Source organism: Cadophora gregata, assembly GCF_030347475.1.
Source record: "Cadophora gregata isolate MNR1 chromosome Unknown scaffold_13, whole genome shotgun sequence".
Classification (NCBI taxonomy): domain Eukaryota; kingdom Fungi; phylum Ascomycota; class Leotiomycetes; order Helotiales; family Ploettnerulaceae; genus Cadophora; species Cadophora gregata.
This window is the reverse complement of record NW_026695936.1, coordinates 862,218-880,851: the sequence shown is the minus strand read 5'-3', so window position 1 is coordinate 880,851 and position 18,634 is coordinate 862,218. Positions and strand designations below refer to the sequence as shown.

At 47.9% G+C, this 18,634-nt stretch overlaps 4 protein-coding genes across 5 annotated transcripts; 2 read left to right on the top strand and 2 right to left on the bottom strand.

Moving 5' to 3' along the window:
- The first annotated feature begins 2,859 nt into the window (after positions 1-2,859).
- ONS95_003752 (uncharacterized protein) lies at positions 2,860-5,565 on the top strand. 2 transcript variants are annotated; one of them, XM_058497076.1, is made up of 5 exons: positions 2,860-3,055; positions 3,104-3,130; positions 3,190-3,569; positions 3,661-4,929; positions 4,979-5,565. In XM_058497076.1, exons 1-5 carry the CDS (start codon positions 2,922-2,924, stop codon positions 5,422-5,424), a joined length of 2,256 nt encoding a protein of 751 aa, XP_058353019.1. In that variant the 5' UTR covers positions 2,860-2,921; the 3' UTR covers positions 5,425-5,565. The 2 variants fall into 2 exon arrangements, with proteins under 2 accessions (XP_058353019.1, XP_058353020.1); XM_058497077.1 differs by having other exon boundaries at positions 2,860-3,130; positions 3,661-5,565.
- A 3,646-nt stretch (positions 5,566-9,211) lies between these two features.
- ONS95_003751 (uncharacterized protein) lies at positions 9,212-10,433 on the top strand (the record flags this gene model as incomplete). The annotated part of the gene is made up of 4 exons (XM_058497075.1): positions 9,212-9,233; positions 9,287-9,654; positions 9,717-10,201; positions 10,298-10,433. The coding sequence occupies 4 exons, from the start codon at positions 9,212-9,214 to the stop codon at positions 10,431-10,433; spliced, it is 1,011 nt and encodes a 336-aa protein (XP_058353018.1).
- Positions 10,434-10,859: 426 nt separating this feature from the next.
- ONS95_003750 (uncharacterized protein) lies at positions 10,860-13,145 on the bottom strand (the record flags this gene model as incomplete). The annotated part of the gene is made up of 1 exon (XM_058497074.1): positions 10,860-13,145. The coding sequence occupies one exon, from the start codon at positions 13,143-13,145 to the stop codon at positions 10,860-10,862; it is 2,286 nt and encodes a 761-aa protein (XP_058353017.1).
- A 785-nt stretch (positions 13,146-13,930) lies between these two features.
- On the bottom strand, positions 13,931-14,953 carry ONS95_003749 (uncharacterized protein; the record flags this gene model as incomplete). The annotated part of the gene is made up of 3 exons (XM_058497073.1): positions 13,931-14,081; positions 14,225-14,570; positions 14,623-14,953. 3 exons carry the CDS (start codon positions 14,951-14,953, stop codon positions 13,931-13,933), a joined length of 828 nt encoding a protein of 275 aa, XP_058353016.1.
- Between the last annotated feature and the right edge of the window lie 3,681 nt (positions 14,954-18,634).

Sequence of the window (18,634 nt, the reverse complement as noted above, 5' to 3'; positions counted from 1 at the left end):
TACGGACACTCAACCAGAGGTCAACAATACAAATTCTATTATTATCTTTCGATAGATCAGACTGCTCAGTTCAACGGCCGATAATTACTTTCCTCGTGTTAAAGCAAACTCATCTGCTCCTCAATATTCTCCATCACGCTGTTTCTCCTGCACTCTCCCTCTCCCCTTTCCTCCACAACATGCAAGTATCCATCCGATCATATTCGCTGCTTTGGCCCAGCGCCAAAGCGAAAAAAGAAAAGACAAAAATCTAGATTCCAAGATCATCACCTCGCTTATCATCCGATCAATTCTCTCGTTCCTGCGCAAGCGCATGCAGCACTCCAAAAGCTCAAAGCACCACTGCCAACCAAAAAACTCTACGACGCAAGTGGCGGCCCGGCTGCACGCTCCAAAAGCTGTCGGCCTGCAGGCGGCGCAGGTACGCGCAATTTTGATGGAGCTGATGCTGCACTTGGCTGGTGTTGGCGACCACATGCAAAATAATCACCTGCTAAATTTTGGTGGCGAGTTTCTCGATTATTGCACCTCAGCTTACAGCTGGTCCTGGGATTTGGCTGTCTCTCGTTTTGCACGCTGTTGCGCTCTGGATGTCCGAATCTTGGCTACCGGTTCAGCGATGCTCATTGGGTGTGATCGCTACGCGAAGGCTCTGGCCTGCAGCAACAATAACAAGAGGTTTGAAGAGGTTTGGAGCTTCTACATCCTATTTCTTATTCTCTGCGATATCTTCTCCATTTCTTCATCGAAGAAATCCTTTCAGTCATAAATATTCACTGCTGCCTTTTCTGTTCTGCATACTTTCCCCCCTCAAATTTTGTCTTGGACCTGACCATCTGCTTTATACTCATCTATGAAGCCTTTTCTCCAAGAATCACTTTCGACAGAGCTTCGCGGAGACTTTGGCTCGGTATGTTCTCAACTAATTAACGCTGGGAACGGTATCGACTTGTAGCTTTTCCGCGTCTTTACGGGAATCAAGTTGGCTCGGCCACGACCACCAAAGACAGTTGAGATGTTAACTGCGGAAAGCGTATTTCAATCAGAATCTGGTCTGGGTTTTCTTTTGGATATATATTTCTCCTCCTCTTCTGCGCTCGATTACTCAGAGCGAATTTTGATGGATAATCAGGCCGTCGAGCTCTTACTTGGTGTCTCGGTCTCCGAGAAACAGCCAAGAGACAGGCCGTGAGCTTGGGATTCGACGGCACATGAAGCAGATATGTTGGATTGATTATCACCCTGGATTCAGCTTTGATACTGGAACGAAAATATCACGAGAATATAAACGAAAATGTAAGCATCTACTTGATCTTTACCCCCTTCATCAAGTTCTTTGGCTATACCTTATTGTTTTATTCTGGTCTTTGCTGCAGATTGTGTCTTTAATTACCAACTTGACCCAAGTCTGCGATGTTGTTTACAGTGCACTGAGACGCTCTCTTCTTGAAGACACCACAAGTCCATCTCGTTTGGTAAGGAACGTGTAGTTCTCATCCCACCTGCCCGGTAATCACCACGTCTCTTGACTATCGAGCCGAAATGAGCATGGATTGACTTCAATCAGGGATCATTGTGTAATGTCAGTCTGAGACTCAAGCGTCGAGATGAAGCAGGTACAGTGTGCGATGTCAAGCAGACTGAGTCAATTCATACTGGATCGGGATTAGAATAGATGAACTACATAGCAACGGCATTTAAATATAAGTACTATTCCAACACTGTTCAAAGGGCTTTCGCTTTTGTACAATCAGCAAATGGATTGGCAGCATCCTACAGCTCTAGTCCACCTTTTTGCCAGACAGGAAAAGTGACTATGTCTTCGGTCGCCACACTTCGATGACGACTTCTAGAGCTGTCGCTACTCATCCACCTATCACCAGCGAAACCTACAACTCGTCTCGGAAGCGTTGTTCTTGACAATGAGGTCAATATGCTCACTTCCTCTCATCTTTAACGCCCTTCGACGATCTTCCTGCCTGCCATGGAACTGGCGTTCAGGCAGTTGGTCAAATAGTTGCAGTGGGAGCATGGAAAAGGTGTGCCCAATCTTAATAACGGCATTGTCGGCCTTGAGTATGAGGACCTCACTTTGTAATATGGGGCACGGTTGTTTGCCAATGTTGCGAAGTTCGTCGATCTCCACGCAGAACCCGAAGACCTCCGTTCGGTACTCGCTTTGCACAGTCTCTATACTCGATGTGCAGTATTTACGCAGGAATGAAGCTCCTGGTACTGGCGTAGAATAGCATGCCTTGGGCTGTTTCGCTCTGCAACGCTGAAGCCAACTCGTTTGATTTTGTAGTCTCTGTTCCATGTCGATAAGATGGTTTCTACAGCATTTGCAAGCTTACAGGAGACAAGCATCCAGCTTGTGCTTCATGTCTTTCCATCTATTGCTTACTAGACATCAAAGAATTTGACAGCACACCTCCTCGACGTCGAGAGTACTCCACCAGTGGCTCTCTCATAAATAAGTATGCAGGACCCTTTCGCAAAGTCGGCAGAATATTGTGGATCGCGCCTTAACATACTTACAAAGGTATCTAACTTGTAATCATATTGGTTTGGTAGCAGTGACGTCTCGTTATACGGTTGCTAATCAATTTGGCCAAGAGTATACTGTAGCCAACAGAAGAACAGGTGAATTGGGTTAAAAGAATACTTCTAAATTATGACTTATAAACCCTCGGAATAATGAGCATTGATTGTTATATTGGGATTGTTCGCCTGCTTACGAGTAGTTCTGATATCTTGGCGCCCGGGCAAATGGGCCCGAGCCGAACAAGCGGAGTGCGGGGTGTGGAGAGCTGTTGACACCAAACCTCAAGCAGCAAGAGTAGTATTGATGCACTGCATCCTCAAACCCGGAACATAGCCATGGTAATTGGTGCTTATGCATCACCTTTAGTTCATGACAAATGAGCCTTCTACCACTCCGATTTCCTATCTCAATTCCTTTTCTTTCACAGCCAAGTTTACCTTCACCTTGGTTACTCGTACACAAGCACCTGCTTACACTTCCTCGACCGAGCCGGAGCTGGTTCAAGCTTGAGCAAGTGCCACAGAGCTACCACCGAGGCGTTACTAACACATCTACAAGCTCCAGGAACTACTCAACTACAGCAAAGTAAGTCCTACTCCCTTCCCTTCCATGGCCCAGCAGATACTTACCCCGCGCCAACCCAGAATGCCTTCCCATCCCCAAGACGAAGTCCAGCACCATTCCCTCACCGACCCCGAATCCTTCTGGGCCGAACAAGCGTCTCACCTCACCTGGCACAAGAAGCCCAGCTCCACGCTCGTCAAGACCTCCAAGTCGCTCAAATCTGGTACCAAACACGATCATTGGGAATGGTTCCCAGACGGTGAGATCTCGACCTGCTACAATTGCGTAGACAGACATGTGGAGGCAGGCAATGGTGACCAGACGGCAATCATCTGGGATAGTCCAGTAACGAAGTCGAAGAAGAAGATAACATATAAGGAGTTGCTGGAGGAGGTGGAGACTTTTGCGGGGGTATTGAAGGAGGAGGGGCTTAAGAGAGGTGATGTCGTTTTACTTTATAGTAAGTCACCAATTACTGAAGTAGATAGTGCACATCTGGCAATTGGCTTGGAAATAATGATGGTATTGAAGCTATGCTAATATATCTATAGTGCCCATGATTCCAGCTGCACTCATTGGCATACTCGCTACGATACGAATTGGAGCTATCCATGCAGTTGTCTTCGGAGGATTCGCCGCAGCATCTCTAGCCCAACGAATTGAAGCTTCCAAACCAGCAGCTATTCTCACAGCTTCTTGCGGAATCGACGGCGCCAAGCCTCCCTTGTCATACAAATCTTTCATCAGAGAAGCAATTGAGCAGTCAGCACATAAGCCCAATAAGACCATCATCTGGCAACGAGACCAGCTGAGATGGGACCCAGTAGACAAGAACAATGGTGAGAGAAACTGGCAGCGATTGGTGAAGAGCGGGAGAGGCAGAGGTGTCAAGGCTGGTTGCGTTCCTGTCAAATCCAGTGATGGCCTCTACATCATCTATACTTCTGGAACCACCGGACTTCCTAAAGGTGTTCTCAGAGATGCAGGCGGTCATGCAGTTGGTCTTCATCTGTCAATCAGCTATCTTTTTGGTATTCATGGCCCTGGAGACGTTATGTTCTGCGCATCAGATATTGGCTGGGTTGTCGGTCATGCTTACATTTTGTATGCACCTCTCCTGACTGGAGCTACGACTATCCTTTATGAAGGCAAGCCAGTCGGTACTCCCGACGCTGGTGCTTTCTGGCGAATCATCGAAGAGTACAAAGTCAATTCTCTCTTCACAGCACCAACAGCACTTAGAGCCATCCGAAGAGATGATCCGGAGAACAAGAAGTTTAAGGAAGTCGGCAAGCGAGGTGGGTTCAAGACTTTGAATGCCCTCTTCCTCGCAGGAGAAAGATCGGAACCGAGTATCATCACCATGTACCAGGGCCTGCTCCAGGAGTATGCAGACGGAGCACCTGTGGTTGATCATTGGTGGTCGTCTGAGTCTGGATCCCCAATGTCAGGTATCGCACTTGTTCCACACGCTGGGAAGGATCGCAAGACCAAGAAGAGAGATGTGGCACCACTTGCTATCAAACCAGGAAGTGCAGGTAAAGCCATGCCAGGCTGGGACGTTCGTGTCGTTGATGATGAGGGGAAAGAGGCTAAGAAAGGAACGATGGGCAATATCGTCCTTGGTATGCCACTTGCTCCCACAGGCTTCAGAACGCTCTGGCAAGACGAGGAGAGATTCTACAAAGGCTATTTGAAACGATTTGATGGCAAATGGGTTGATACGGGTGACGCTGGGATGATCGATGAGGATGGATATATCCACGTTATGTCTCGATCTGACGACATTATCAACGTGGCTGCTCATCGATTCAGCACTGGTATATTCATCTTCTCTGCATGACCCTGCATATACTTACGAAATCACAGGCTCCATCGAACAAGCCATCTCCTCCCACCAAACCATCGCCGAATGCTGTGTAGTCGGCATCCCGGACGCCTTGAAAGGCCATCTCCCATTCGCCTTCGTTACACTCTCCACCGCCGACCACCCACCCTCCGCCGTCCCCTCTGACCAACTTTTCGGCGAAGTCCAAAAGCTAGTCCGCACTCAAATCGGCGCCATTGCTTCTCTCGGTGGTATGATCCAAGGCAAAGGCATGATTCCTAAGACACGTTCTGGGAAGACGCTTCGAAGAGTTTTGAGAGAATTGGTGGAGAATGCGGTACATGGGGATTTCGATAAGGAGGTTCAGGTGCCTGCTACCGTGGAGGATGCTAGTGTTGTGGAGGTAGCAAGGGCAAAGATTAGGGAGTACTTTGAGAAGAAGGGTGGTGATTTGCATAAGGCGACAGAGGCTCGGGCCAAGTTGTAGAATGGTAGAGGACAGGCTTGGAGGGGAGTTTGGAGGTTTGCGGGGCTTGGGCATGGAGTACGGAGTGTACAATTGGGTGGATTAATGTCTTAAGTAATACCGAATCCTATGATCATTCCATTAAATGAAGTTCTTTTATCTAAGACGCATGAAGCTGGGGTTTTCTTGGTTCACTAGGACTATATAATCTGCCTGCTGTTACCAGGAGAAGTGCAAGAATTACCAAGGGACAAAAGCCCGGACACATGACTGGAAATTCATGGCTAGCCTCGAAGCTGTGGTATGTTCATATCTCCTTACGGTATTACGAGTAAGATCTAGTGTGTCGATGGTATTATAGATTCGTTCTTCATGTTGGCGAGCCAGACGGCCTCTTCCCTTGCTCGCCTATTGCTTTGATAACCCCAGCAAGTGACAGATACAAGCCAAGTGACAACAAGATCTACTAATAATATAGCAGTAGGAAAAAGTTTTAGTTTGCTAGTTAATATTCTCCTTCTACTGAACAAGCCTGCCAATTTCATCCCTTAAGTTGAGAAGTCTTCAATCCTCGCCTGATGTATCGAGCGCTTCCAGAAATGACAAAACCTTGGCAGTTCCTTGGACGCATACTTGTTCTGAAGTCAACTTCGTATGGATTTTATATCCTTCTCAAGCTAACTCTGGCAAAATGTCTGATTTTCAGCTCACCCTTTTTCAAATTTACTTCGGGAAATCATGGCTAAGTGAATCCAAATTGACCCATGACGCTCCAGAGACCGTTTCATGTGGGGTACGCTGATGTGTATAAACACTGAGTTGTATCTTTGAAAGTCAACTCGATTTGCAGCACAAAAGGATACGCGCATCATGAGATCATACGTGTGACAGGGAGCGAGGATGATGAAAGTAAACTACAAGTCTGAGTACGAGATGGAGGCTCGTTTATTTCAAGGCATGGGCTGTCAAACTTATGTATCTAGAATCGTACCTCACCACTCACCGACCCTGGATTTGGTACCGAACAGTCAACAGCGAGATTTGGATTGACAACAGTAAAGGTCACTGTTTGGGTAAGAGCTTGTATTTAATTCGCCTTGAGGGCCCGTTAATGCACTTACTGATATTGTGATGACCGCTCGGAGAAGCAATGATTTCCATTCTGGAAGCGAGAGAAGTGAGCGACCTCGCTCCACTCAATGTTGGAGATGTCTGTACGCCTTTCAACGTTGCAAATCTAGCTTTCTGGACACATGTATGAATATATATTGACTCCCTGCGCCTGTTGACAGCTAAACTTCAAGGGTTAAGCAGTCGTATGATGGCAGGATCAGACTATAAAAAGCTGTGGGTTGCGAGGTATGGAATGGAAATCTTGAACAAGGAGATACTAAAGACGCAGAGACGAGTGGGTAATCCCCGTTCGCGCTTCCTCATTCCTTAGCCTAGAATTTCGCTCTTGGAGTTCGTTCATTGAGTGCAATTCGGAAGTTGCTTTCCACTGAGGAGGACTTGAATCCCCATCGACTCCTCTGTAACTGGCGAATGGAAGACAATCTGTCTGGCAGCAAAGATGTACCTGACAGTCAATTGCCGCAATTGATCCAACCACTATTCCACGTAAGAGTTCGAGAGACTCGGCCCTCGTTGTTGATGGAATGGTATAGCACTGCAGGGAAGACTTTCAGAAACACCAAGTGGAGACACCTGAATGTCCTGCAGTCAACCTTAGATAAACTCGATGAAGCTTCAGGTAGCATGTCAGATATTTCCTGATGGCCAGACCTTCACCTTTTATATGTACCGTCGAGGAGAATATGTAAATGAGTTCTCAAGCGAGAAACAGTTCGGCCGGGACAGACAATCAGGAAAGACAAGGGTCTGTACTACTACAAAAGATGATATGATGAGTATCGGTTCGGAAACAATGAACGGATCAAGAGAGGACTTCCTGGCCCCGGAGTGTCGAGTTTTCAGGGGGAAGGGAGGGATTATTTACCATGCTTTGTATCAGTTACAAAAAGCGTATTTTGTGACATGGTGCAGTAGACTTGTAATAGATCACATATAAATGTTATCTATCGTGCTGATTGACAACGAAAAGCAACATGACAACAAGCAATTCTTCATTCTGATCACTAATTACTTGTTCACATCATCAGAAGCGAACATTCCCTACTGCCGAACTTTAATCTTTAATCTCAGGAGCCTCAACTGAATAGATCCGGCACTTCTCAAACTCTAGACTCGAATTGTGCATATAAAACCAGATGGTTGAATATCAAGAGCTGAGCAGTCGTCCATTATATATGGCGAAATTTTTGAGCGATGGCGTGAGATGGACTTGAGCGAGCTTAGTGAATGGTAAGAAAATAGCCCACTTTCCCACAATGCTAGACCACTAACACTAAAATGTGAATTGACTTCTTCTTCAAGTTACGATTTTGCTCGTCATAGAGGATATCAGAGGTAATTCAATACAATGTTCAAAATACATTCACCAACACTGAGGCGCGCTTCCCCATTTAAGAGATGTTGTTAAAAGGATAGCAAAGGACAGGAGACTTTGAACAGAGGACTGGCTTGTGCGGGGATCCAAGCATGATGAGAAGTTGCTAAGCTCCAAATCAAAAGCTTGATTATGTCTGAATAGGAAGCATGCATAGGCAATTCTCCAAGTAAAATCGAGTCTCTGTCGTCAAGTTCTATACTACTGCCACCCCCCTGTTTTCGAACCCTTCCTTCTACATGTCTGCTACAAGACTGAATCTGAACTGACGTTGTTTTACCTTTCCTGCCTGAAGTAGACGTCCAGCATGTTGAATCCGAGACGAACTTGAACGGAATTGCAATCAACGCCTTATTTTATGGTCAAAAGAAAGACAGCAATTGCAGTCATAGTCTGTTCTTTTTATAGATTCCAACCCCAGATTATGTCATTGTGTGAATGGCAATTGAAAAAGTCTAAGTATACTTGGGAATGTTCACTTCATCCCTCGCAACATAGACTTGTGTGAATGGGCTGGTGACGCTGTGAGCGCTCACAGCGCTTTGAGTACTTGAGCGCCAGTAGCGTTGACTTTTACCTCCGACAACAGTGCCATTTGCTTTCTACAACTTCTCCAAAAAGTAGTTGATCAATAATGCACCTATTTGAATGCCTCATGTCCATTCAAAAGCATCAGGGAGCACTTCCCAGCACAATCCCGATGATAAGGTACATTTTTGGTTTACAAGAGAGAGAACGTCAAGACCAGGAAAGAGAGAAACAGTCCCAATATTGACAAATGAAAAAGAATTTGGACACAGTCAATGTGTTTCAATATCAGCACTTGAGAACACTGTGTATCCTGAATTAATTTGAAAAGGGAGCTGTGAAGATGCTGGCAACAGAAAATCCAGGCGCAAGCAAAGTTTTCAACATGAGATGCAGCAGAAAAAGAAATTACCCAGAGTCACGGCACTGTGGATTCGCCTATTGCTTGTTTGAAGATGAAAGTCAGTCCCTTGCACTGAAGTCTGAAGTTGGAAGATTGTTCATGGCACCCGAGTTTGTAAGCAAAGCCGAGCTACCCCGCTGTCGTCATCCGAACCCCTCCACCTTCGAGTATTTACTTCACTTCTCTTTTTGACCGAACCTCTAACGCTTTGTACAAAGCTGGATACTATTCAGATTGAGGCCTTCCTTTGATTAAACATCGAATGCTCAAAATTTTCTTCCCGGAACACCAAGAGTTAAGCAATTATAGTTCAACGTACCCCGCATTGAAGCTCCGAATATCATTATCACCACCATCAACTTGCGAAAATGGCCACAATGCGTGCAGTCGGTGAGTATATCTTATCTCTTACCATGTGAGCTTTGATCTCATACAAATTATAGACATTAAGAACAAAACCGGCCCCGCCACATCTCTCTTCATCAACGACCAAATCCCCAAACCTACCATCTCTGCTGGCTATGCTGTAGTGAAAATCAAAGCATTCGGGCTCAACCGAATGGATCTCTTACAAAGAGAAGGTCACTATCCCTTACCACCTCAAGCAGGGCCAATCCTTGGCGTCGAGTTCAGCGGTACAATTGAGGATCTTGGAGAAGGCGACGGAGGGAAGGAGGGGTTTAAAAAGGGTGATGCGGTGTTTGGTCTAGCCTATGGTGGAGCTTATGCCGAGTTTATCAAGGTGGACATTAGGATGTTGTTGAAGAAGCCCGATCATCTAAGCTGGGAGGAGGCCGCTGGTGTGCCGGAGGTAAATCCACTCCAGCAGTTGGAACTTCTTAAAGGATTTTCCGAATACTAATCTGTATGCAGACTTGGATCACAGCCACCCAAGCTATGTACCTCATCGGAGAATTCACAAAAGGGAAAAGCATCCTCTGGCACGCAGGCGCCTCGTCCGTCTCCATCGCCGGAATTCAGCTCTCCAAACTCGCCGGCGCATCCGTCATCTATGCCACAGCTTCTTCACAGGAGAAACTTGACTTCTGTAAGTCCATCGGCGCCACGGCCGGCTTCAACTACAAGACTCAAGACTGGGCGAAGGAGATCCTGGCTGCTACGGACGGCAAGGGCGTCGATATCGTGATTGATTATGTTGGACAGAGCTATTTCCAGGGGAACTTGGACGTGGCTGCTAAGGATGGACGAATTGTGAATCTGGGACTGATGAGTGGTGGGAAGTTACCGGCGGGTGTGGATATCAGTGCGTTTGTGAGGAAGAGGTTGCGATTTGAGGGGAGCAGTCTGAGGAGTCGGGATGGGGAGTATCAGGGGAAATTGAGGGATAAATTGGAGGAGTATGTATTGAATTCCACCCCCTTCGTCCTTTTTATGCGGTGTTAATGGAGGGACGTTGCAAAGAGACATAAAGCTTTGCTGACATTTGGACATAGATATCTCCCTCAATTCGAGGATGGTACACTCAAGATCTTCGTCGAAAAGGTCTTTCCATGGGAACAGGTTGTCGAAGCGCATCAATTGATGGAGAAGAATGCCACGAAGGGAAAAATTATCTGTACCATATCTTGATTGATGGCCAATATTTAAGAGCAGTGGAAAGCTGAGATTGTAAACATACATTTTCCTGCAACTCCTTGATGTTTTCGCTTGGCAGGGCAGTGTTGAGGCGATACGGACTCAAAAATAATCAAATGTGATGTGCCTGATTCATTGTTTTGAGCAATCTGAGAACACAGTCGATAGGAGAGGATATTGCCGGTTGAAACAATGTGGGAAGCTCACAAAAATCAGACAACCAGAGACCGCAGTCCACGTTGATTCATTGGACTATCAGGACTATCCACATATACAAAGCGTCCACACAGGCCTCTGCCAATGGCGCCCCCAGAATCGAACCAATTCGACGCAGAACACCAGTCCCAACATTAATACGAGCACTCATGATTCGTAAAAACAAAAGAAACTCCCAGTATCACCTCGTTCACCACAAACCTCTCACTCCCCTCTCCCCTTGTAGCTCCCCATCTTCTCGATGGAGCTCATTATACCGCTGCGATATCCCATTCCACTGCCTGGACGGTTACCACCCTGGCCACTGCCGCTTCTCTCACGACTGCTCCCAGCTGGAGCAGGTGCACCAAAGCCACCTCGACCGATGCGGCTCTCTCCTGGCTTAGCAATACCAGTTGGTGCTCGAAGGCCTGAAGCTCTGGAAATGCTTCCGCGGAGGTTTTCGACACTGGAGTGTTTCTGGCTTGGAGTCGGCGGAGCTGGTGCGGACTCTGGGAGGTTTGCTGGGGCTGAGTCCATGTTGGCGAGCATGTCGTCGAACGCTGCTACAAGAGGTATCATCTCGTCAACAGCTTGGACAAGCTTGCTCTTCTCAACTCGTTCTTCGTCTAAGAGCTTACGGAGGTCGTTATTGTCATGCTTCACACTTTTTATCTCTTGCGCGAGACCCTCAAGCTCGGCCTCAAGTTCTTTCGTCTTTGCATCTCGAGCTGCTGCTTTCTCGAGATCTTGTGTGACTTCTAGAGAGCTCTTGGGTTCGACTCTTGTCATAGTTGTGTCGCGTCCGAGTTTCAGCTCCTCGTTCTCCTTGCTGAGGTCCTCAACTTGGTTCTCGAGCTCCATGATCTTCTTGTCCCAGCGACGCTCGTAACTCTTCTTCAGTGCTGAAACCTTCGTCTCGTGTTTCTCCTTGTACAAGGTATGTAGTTCTCTGGATACCTTTTCAACAGCAATTTCAACAGCTCGCCCTCCACAACCGCATTCCCCGGACTTGGAGCTACTGTGTCCTGGACTGGATGGCGTCTTTCCTGCTTTCATGGCAGCCATTTTGCTCTCGGCCTCTTGTGCCATGATCTCAGCGGCCTCCCTCCTCCTCTCACTCTCCTCCAACCGTCCCTCTAGCTCATCACGCTCCCGCTCCCCATGTACAATTTCCTCCTTTACATTTCTCAGAACAGCTTCCATCTCCCTACCCCGCTTCTCCCAGTCTTCCTTGTCAGCTGCCAGTTGTTCCTTGAGATTCCTCTCCTCGCGAACCTGTTCCATGCATTCTCCAACACGTTTCTCGGCATCCCCAACAGCAGTTTTCAGAGACTGGACCTCGGCCTCCTTCCCGCTTAGAGAAGCTTTTAAACTGCTGATTTCCGACAAAAAGTTCGACTTGAGACTTTCGAGTTCTCGTGGTGTTATTGAAGGCAGGCTTCTTGGTGTAGGCGCGGGAGGAATATCGAAGTCTAGAAGATTCGACATGGTGTGTCTGTTCACGGAGGGGGTTGATGCCCAAGAGAGGTCTGGCATCGTGCTGCTCTTTAATGGAGATTGTCTTGCCTGTCTTGTCGGAGATTGACCTTGTGCGCGTCCTGCGAATCCATTGAATTGTTCAGTGAAGTCAAGAATCAGATTCGTTGTGTTTCCCTCATCTTTACTCCTTCCATAACTGTGACCTCTAGGTGTGGGAGATGGAGATCGATCACGCGTTGCTGGTCGCCGAAGAGTCGCTGGAGTGTTCATCTGAGGTCGTCTTGGAGTAGGTCCTAATTCAGCGAATTTCGTGGGACTATGTCCTATCTTTGCAAACATAGTCATATCTGGGACAGCGGAAAATTCGCTGAATGTGCTGACCATCGTGTCGTCCATGCTGACTTCTTCATTATGTCCCTGGCCTCCGCCGACAGTCGTCAACATTGTATTGTCCGAAGGTTGGTCATCGTCGCTATCCCCGTCTTCCAGTATCTCAATTGCTTTCGTAAGACCCTCGTTGTCTCTCAAAACATCCTCAATGTTGAGGCTCTGCTCCATAACTGTAGTATGTTTCTCGGGCGAGGCCATTTTGACGGGCGAAGGTGCGACTTTGATTGGCGATGAAGGTTTAACGGGGAATCTTTTCTCTGGCGATGAGAGCTTTCGCGGACTTCTTGTGGGCGATTGGTCTTTGCGGGGAGACCGCGATGTTGACGTAGGTGATGTGCGACTCTTTAGCATCTTTAAAGGGGAGGTATGTTCCCGGCCAATTGGACTTTTTGCTGAGAGTCGAGAGGTTTTGATAGGTGAGAGATTTTCGCGCTCTTCCAACGAGTCTGATGACACATTCGGAACAAAGGGTGACGAGGGTGGACTATCGCTTCTTGTGGACTCCATCGTGACCTCGTACTCCTGAAGATTCTGATTCCTCCTAGGACTCGCAGAATTGAGCGCGTTATCTCTGGCATCGGTCAACGGCGATGCCATGCCAATAGTAGATGATACCTGGTTCCAAATTCCGTTGATCATTATTCGCGGAAGCGTTGATGTTGGGGATCGAAGGTGAATCTGCGTTGGTATTGGAGAAAATGCCGATGTTGATTTTGGTGTTGATGTTCGGGATCCCGCGTCGCCTCACAAGTTCACTAGCCAACCAAGCAAATTACTAAGGACAACCCTGGACAAGGATTTAAGGAGAGCAAACTTGTAGCTAGCAATCAGCATGGAGGTCATCTACTACGCTTGGTAACAATTTTCAAGAACCAGTTCATGGCCTTTTATAAAATTATTATGTCTCTGTAAATGTGAGTGCTCTGGTTTTTCAGTGTTGTTGCGTCTGTCAGTCGACTCCCGTGGTGTTCAATATTGGTAGTGACAAAAGCTTGTAGACCATCACAACTTCATCTTATGCTTAAGCCGCATGCAATGCACCTATCCTATGCTGCCTTCCATACCCATTTGATGCTTCGATGCTCCCATGCTCCCATGCTCCCATGCTCCCATGCTCCCATGCTCCCATGCTCCCATGCTTCCATGCTTCCATGCCTCCATACATCCATACATCCATACATCCATGCTTCCATGCTTCCCATGCTCCCATGCTCCCAAGCAAAACCGCACGCGCCGTTGACCTGAATCCCTACCTATCCAAACCAACATAATAGTGCATCAATCATACACGTGCATATGAGACACCTAGTGGTCTATCAGAAGAGAAAGACTAAATCCAGCCGTTTGTTTTACAGTAGCAACTCCGCACACATGCAGCATTCACAGCATTCAGCTCAGAGGCTAAACGCTGCTTTGCGTTTGTCTCAAAAACCAGAGCCGAAATCTCCTGTAGATCCCGTGCTATTGGTTTTCTTGAACATTCCGTAGACACTCTTCTGTCCTTTGGGAGCAATTTTGAGATTCGAAAATGGCGATTCGGAAAGTCGTTTGCCAGCTTTGAGACTCTCGAGGACCCTGCAATCGTGTTAGCTTGAGCGTACAGTGTAAGACACGCGTATTCTAGATGTATACATGACTTCCTTCCTTTATAGGCAGTCGTAGTCCTAATTGCGGAACGACTGTAAAAACAGTGGGTTCTAAAAAAAAAGATAACATACCATTCAACTCCGACATATTTGACTCCACAGCCTCCGACTCTACGGATCTCCTTCTCCATCTTAGTTCCAGACAAACCACCACCAGCTCCTACCCCCGAGGTACCAGAAGGCTTTCCCAAGATGACATGCGTGACCTGCCGTCTCCCAAGATGAAGCGACATTTTGGCTCCATTCTCGGCAAGAACATGCTTGAGCTTATGATCTGATATCAAAGGATACGTGCTTCCGTTGACATAGATCACAAGACCGTCGAAGACCCCTTTTTTGCGGTTCAGCTCTTCCTCTTCCTTTAGGTCATCCTCTTGTTTCCTCTGTGCCATTAACTTCTCTTCATTCGTTAACATTGCTGTTCCACACCTTAGTATTACATTTGCCTAATTGCGATTGGAGTATCGTACCCGTTCCTTTCTCGCAGAGATATTTTCCAGTAACCATATCTGCCACGCTGCATCTTGCCCGCTCTCTAACTTCCTTCGTTATCAAAGCCTTAGCCTTGTCATCCCAATGCTCAGAGCCTGCGCCGACCTGATCAGAGACTCGTTTCCCTCCACTATCGCCGCTCTTGAACTGGTGTGAAAGCTTCATATTCCTAGATTGTCTCCATCCTGTTGAGTGTCCTAGAGTGTTCTCTGCCCTTTGATGTCCTGTCGACGATGAGTTCCATGCACCGAAGAATGCGGAATACTTTGGCTGTGCGGCAGGCGGTATTGTGGACTTCGGCGGCGGCATGTTGAATGGCGGTATGTTGCGCCACAACTGAAGCTATATTCAAGAATTATCTGCCATGACCTATCGAGCTGAAGCGGATTAGATGCGATACGGTTGTTCCATTGTAGGTCGTTGCAAATGCTGTTCGACGCGACGGGTGGGGCAAAAAAGACGTTGGCGGGGCAAAGCGACCACGTCGGCACGAGACTTCGCGCGATCAACCTGTTTCGATTTCATCTGTACAACACCACTCACTTCACTTCTTCACTCTGGCCCCCCATGCATTACATTTGCCTGAGGTCTGTGGAGGTTGCATATGCATCCCTCGATTCAGAGGATCAACAAGAGCAGAGCACAGACATACTGTACATCCCCATCCCTTCCCAGTTGCCATTCCAAATCAAATATCTCCATGACAGGATCCTTGGATCTGCTTCCTGACAGCCCAGCCCCGCCCCCAGCCCCCAGCCTCCATTGTCCAAACACCATCCGATGTACGTACCCTTTTGCTCAGCTCACAGCGGCAGAAATATTCCTTCTCGGGACCGCGTCATGTTTCCGTTCTCTTCAAGCAATGAAGTATTTATGAAGGTACGGAAGTACAAGGGGCTGGACTTCTAATTTCCATGGTGGGTAGGCAATGCACGCAGCCGCATTTGCAGGCACCGGCTTTCTGCACCATCGTTGTCAGATCTGCCTTGATCGAGGCAGAAGCAACGCAAGTATGTCGTGCGTGAGAGCTGCTGCATTGCTCAAGCAGCCAGGACAGCCTTTTCTGCATGTCCCGCGCATCTCTCGTTATCTTACATTCATCTTCACCCACCCACACAACCATACAAGACTCCTCCTCCACCTGCGTTTACGAAGCAAGCAAACATTTCAATGTGCTCATCGACTTATCCGAGGAGAAGCCTAGCCTCTCCACCAGGTTCGAGGATGTTGTACATGATAGTTGAGAGATTGCCACTCATGCAAGTGCAATATAAAACCGAGTTGGTTCTGTATCTTTTGGGACACGAGTGTTGCACGGTTTCGTTTATGGTTCAGTCGCAAAGTTAGACAACGTCCATGTGACGGTACGAGAACATCGACAGGCTCAAAATGCCTCCGAAGAAACGGGTAAAGCCGTTCCTTTCATGGCTTCCTGGTTTTCCACGCCGCAAACCCACCTAACTAGGACCAGGTGGGGTCAGAATTTAATTCCTGTAAATACGTGACAAGGCCTATAGCCGTCAACAGCTAGAGCTCCTACTGTGATTTGCAAACTTGGAATGGACTATGGTGTCAAGAGCTATTGCTGTATTTGCACTTTGCTTTGAAGAAACAATATTACAGCCTAGAAAGATGGCTCATTTTTCATTCTGGATTTGTTCCATGCATGCCACAAAGACAAGGAGGGCGAGAACTATCCATCCAGCCCGTGTTTAAAACCGGTGGATGTTCCGGCCATCCTAGGTAGGTATCTTCCATTGGCTGTTGCACCATCCACGAGCGGGATTGCTCAAGCCGACAACGCGAGCCACCATGAAGAGTTACGAATGAGATCCATGACTCGGCCATTATCTCGTCATTATCTGACCATCATCTCATTATCTCACAAGACACGTCCGTTCCGTGCTCCGTCCAAATTCCAGACCAGTAAGTACTCTGTACCTGCCGTCTGTGGATTCGATGGAAGAGCGGTGTGCACCACTCAGGAAGCCACAATCCACCAACAAACTCGCTTAAAGCTCGTTGAATTCCGAATTCCTCCCTATCGACGACGCCTGGAAACTCAGATCACAGGATGGCTTAGCACCCAGCGATAATTGCTCTTTAGCTCTAATCGCGGCTTCTGTTTCAATTGCGGTTGTTCAGGCCCAAAGACTCGGTCAGGGCAACTACGTTATACTTGCTGTTGCACAATGAAATCTACTGGTTGCCTACTCCGTATAAATTATCCTCCCATAATACGGCGGTACACCTATCATCTCGAGAATGTCGTGCGTTGCGTGTTCTGCTTACGGCTCTCAAGATCTTGATTGAACCAGCGCCACAAGCCATGGGAGTCTCAGCCAAGAGCTGCCATCCTTGTTTGATGTAGACGGACCGTTACCGCGCTTGCATGTTGAGGAGGTAGGTCGCTCGCTCGCTACGTAGAGTACTGTAGTGTCTGCTTTGGGTCTCTTCTCCTCTGTTCTCAATCTCTTGACTGATCCGCCCTATGAGAATTTCTTCCTCTGGCAAGCAGGCCCTGCATCAACTGGCGATGCAGTCTGGTCCTGGTCTCCACCCACCGGATATCAGGGCTATACTCCCGCTTGCTATGGTTCGCTCGGCAGCTTCAAACCCCACCACGCTGCACCACTACTACGACAAGGCTGCGCTGCGAGCGCTGCGAGCATTCGAGCATTTTCGTTCCCTCCCCTCTTTGGTGGTGGGGTTTGGTTTGGCGGGGCCGCTGTACTGCGTTAAAATATACCTTGGCGCGGACAGCCTAAAGCTCAACCCTACGGAGACGCCAGAACGAGGGCCGATGGAGGGGAACGAGGACAAGGTGGCTCGACGTCGACGTGGTCCATGGTGATTGGGGTAACCTTACAACAACCACGGGATTACACTGATCGGCGTGCTCATTGAACGGCTTCGTTAAAGCGTAAGGTGGCTGACCAAGATGATCTGCCCGACATCTCAAAACCTCAGACCTCTTCTTCGATTTGCCATCGAGGTCTGAGGACGTTGCTTGGTGATGCTCGCTTGCTCGTTGAGTTTGATGCTAATAATGAGGGCCGGAGTGAAAGCTTCCATTTGTGTATCCAGCGCCTGAGGCACCTATTGCTGAACCCGTGAAACAGGCTAAGGCTCCCCTGCTGACGCCCATCATCCTCTTGAGCCTTTTGGTAGCAATGATTGGCTATGTTCGAGCTGTGCGTAGCCGCTCTGCATATGCATGCAAGTCTGCTGGCGCACAGCAAGGCCAGATGTCTCTGAAGGAGCTGCAGGGACCGCTGCCGGGAGTGGAAGAAAACAAGAGAAGAAAAGAATCGGAAGGCAGGGGTATCAAGAGCGGTGAGGTTGTTCGAATACGTGGGTCACGTACTGCCAATGATTCCTCAACAGGAGGAGTAAGACAAGCGTGAATCATGGCTGACATGTCTTGATCGAGAAGGAGAACCAGAAAGTGGTGTGCTCTCTAATTTTGAAGACGGATCAGAAGTCGAGAGCTTCCGAGCACAGGTTTCGACAAGTCTTCAAGCTCTTCTTGGGTTTTGGCTTTGGAACCATGTATTCGCGGGGAGCCGCATGGACGCAGTGACATGCTTGAAAGATCTCCACTGCTCCGCGCAGATCACGAGATTCACGAGATCGCAGCATCGACTTCTAACGCCACGAACAATAATGTGAGGAGCAGTTCGCTCTCTGGTCGCTACGAGGATGTTCTGGACTATAAGGCAGACTTCCCTTATCTGGAAGGCTGTTTGGGAAATCCTTCATGTCCCATGTCCTAGAAACAAGCTAACTTACGGCTTGCAAAAGTCTACTCAGAGTTTACGTCCTCGGAGGTAACTTACTTGATGACGCACCCTTTCACGGACTATTGGAGGTCAGATGAGACAAGAGGCTCATCAAATAAAACGCCTGGAAGCCAATCATATGGTAAAAGCTACACAGTCATTCCACTTCAGTTTGATTGTTGTGCTTCTGAAGCCTCTAACAGCATCT

Coding starts and splice junctions, on each gene's coding strand:
- ONS95_003752 (XM_058497076.1), top strand. CDS start 2,922: ATGAGCCTTCTACCACTCCGATTTCCTATCTCAATTCCTTTTCTTTCA. Junction 3,056..3,103: donor CGGAGCTGGTTCAAGCTTGA/GCAAGTGCCACA, acceptor CACATCTACAAG/CTCCAGGAACTACTCAACTA. Junction 3,570..3,660: donor TGATGTCGTTTTACTTTATA/GTAAGTCACCAA, acceptor ATATATCTATAG/TGCCCATGATTCCAGCTGCA.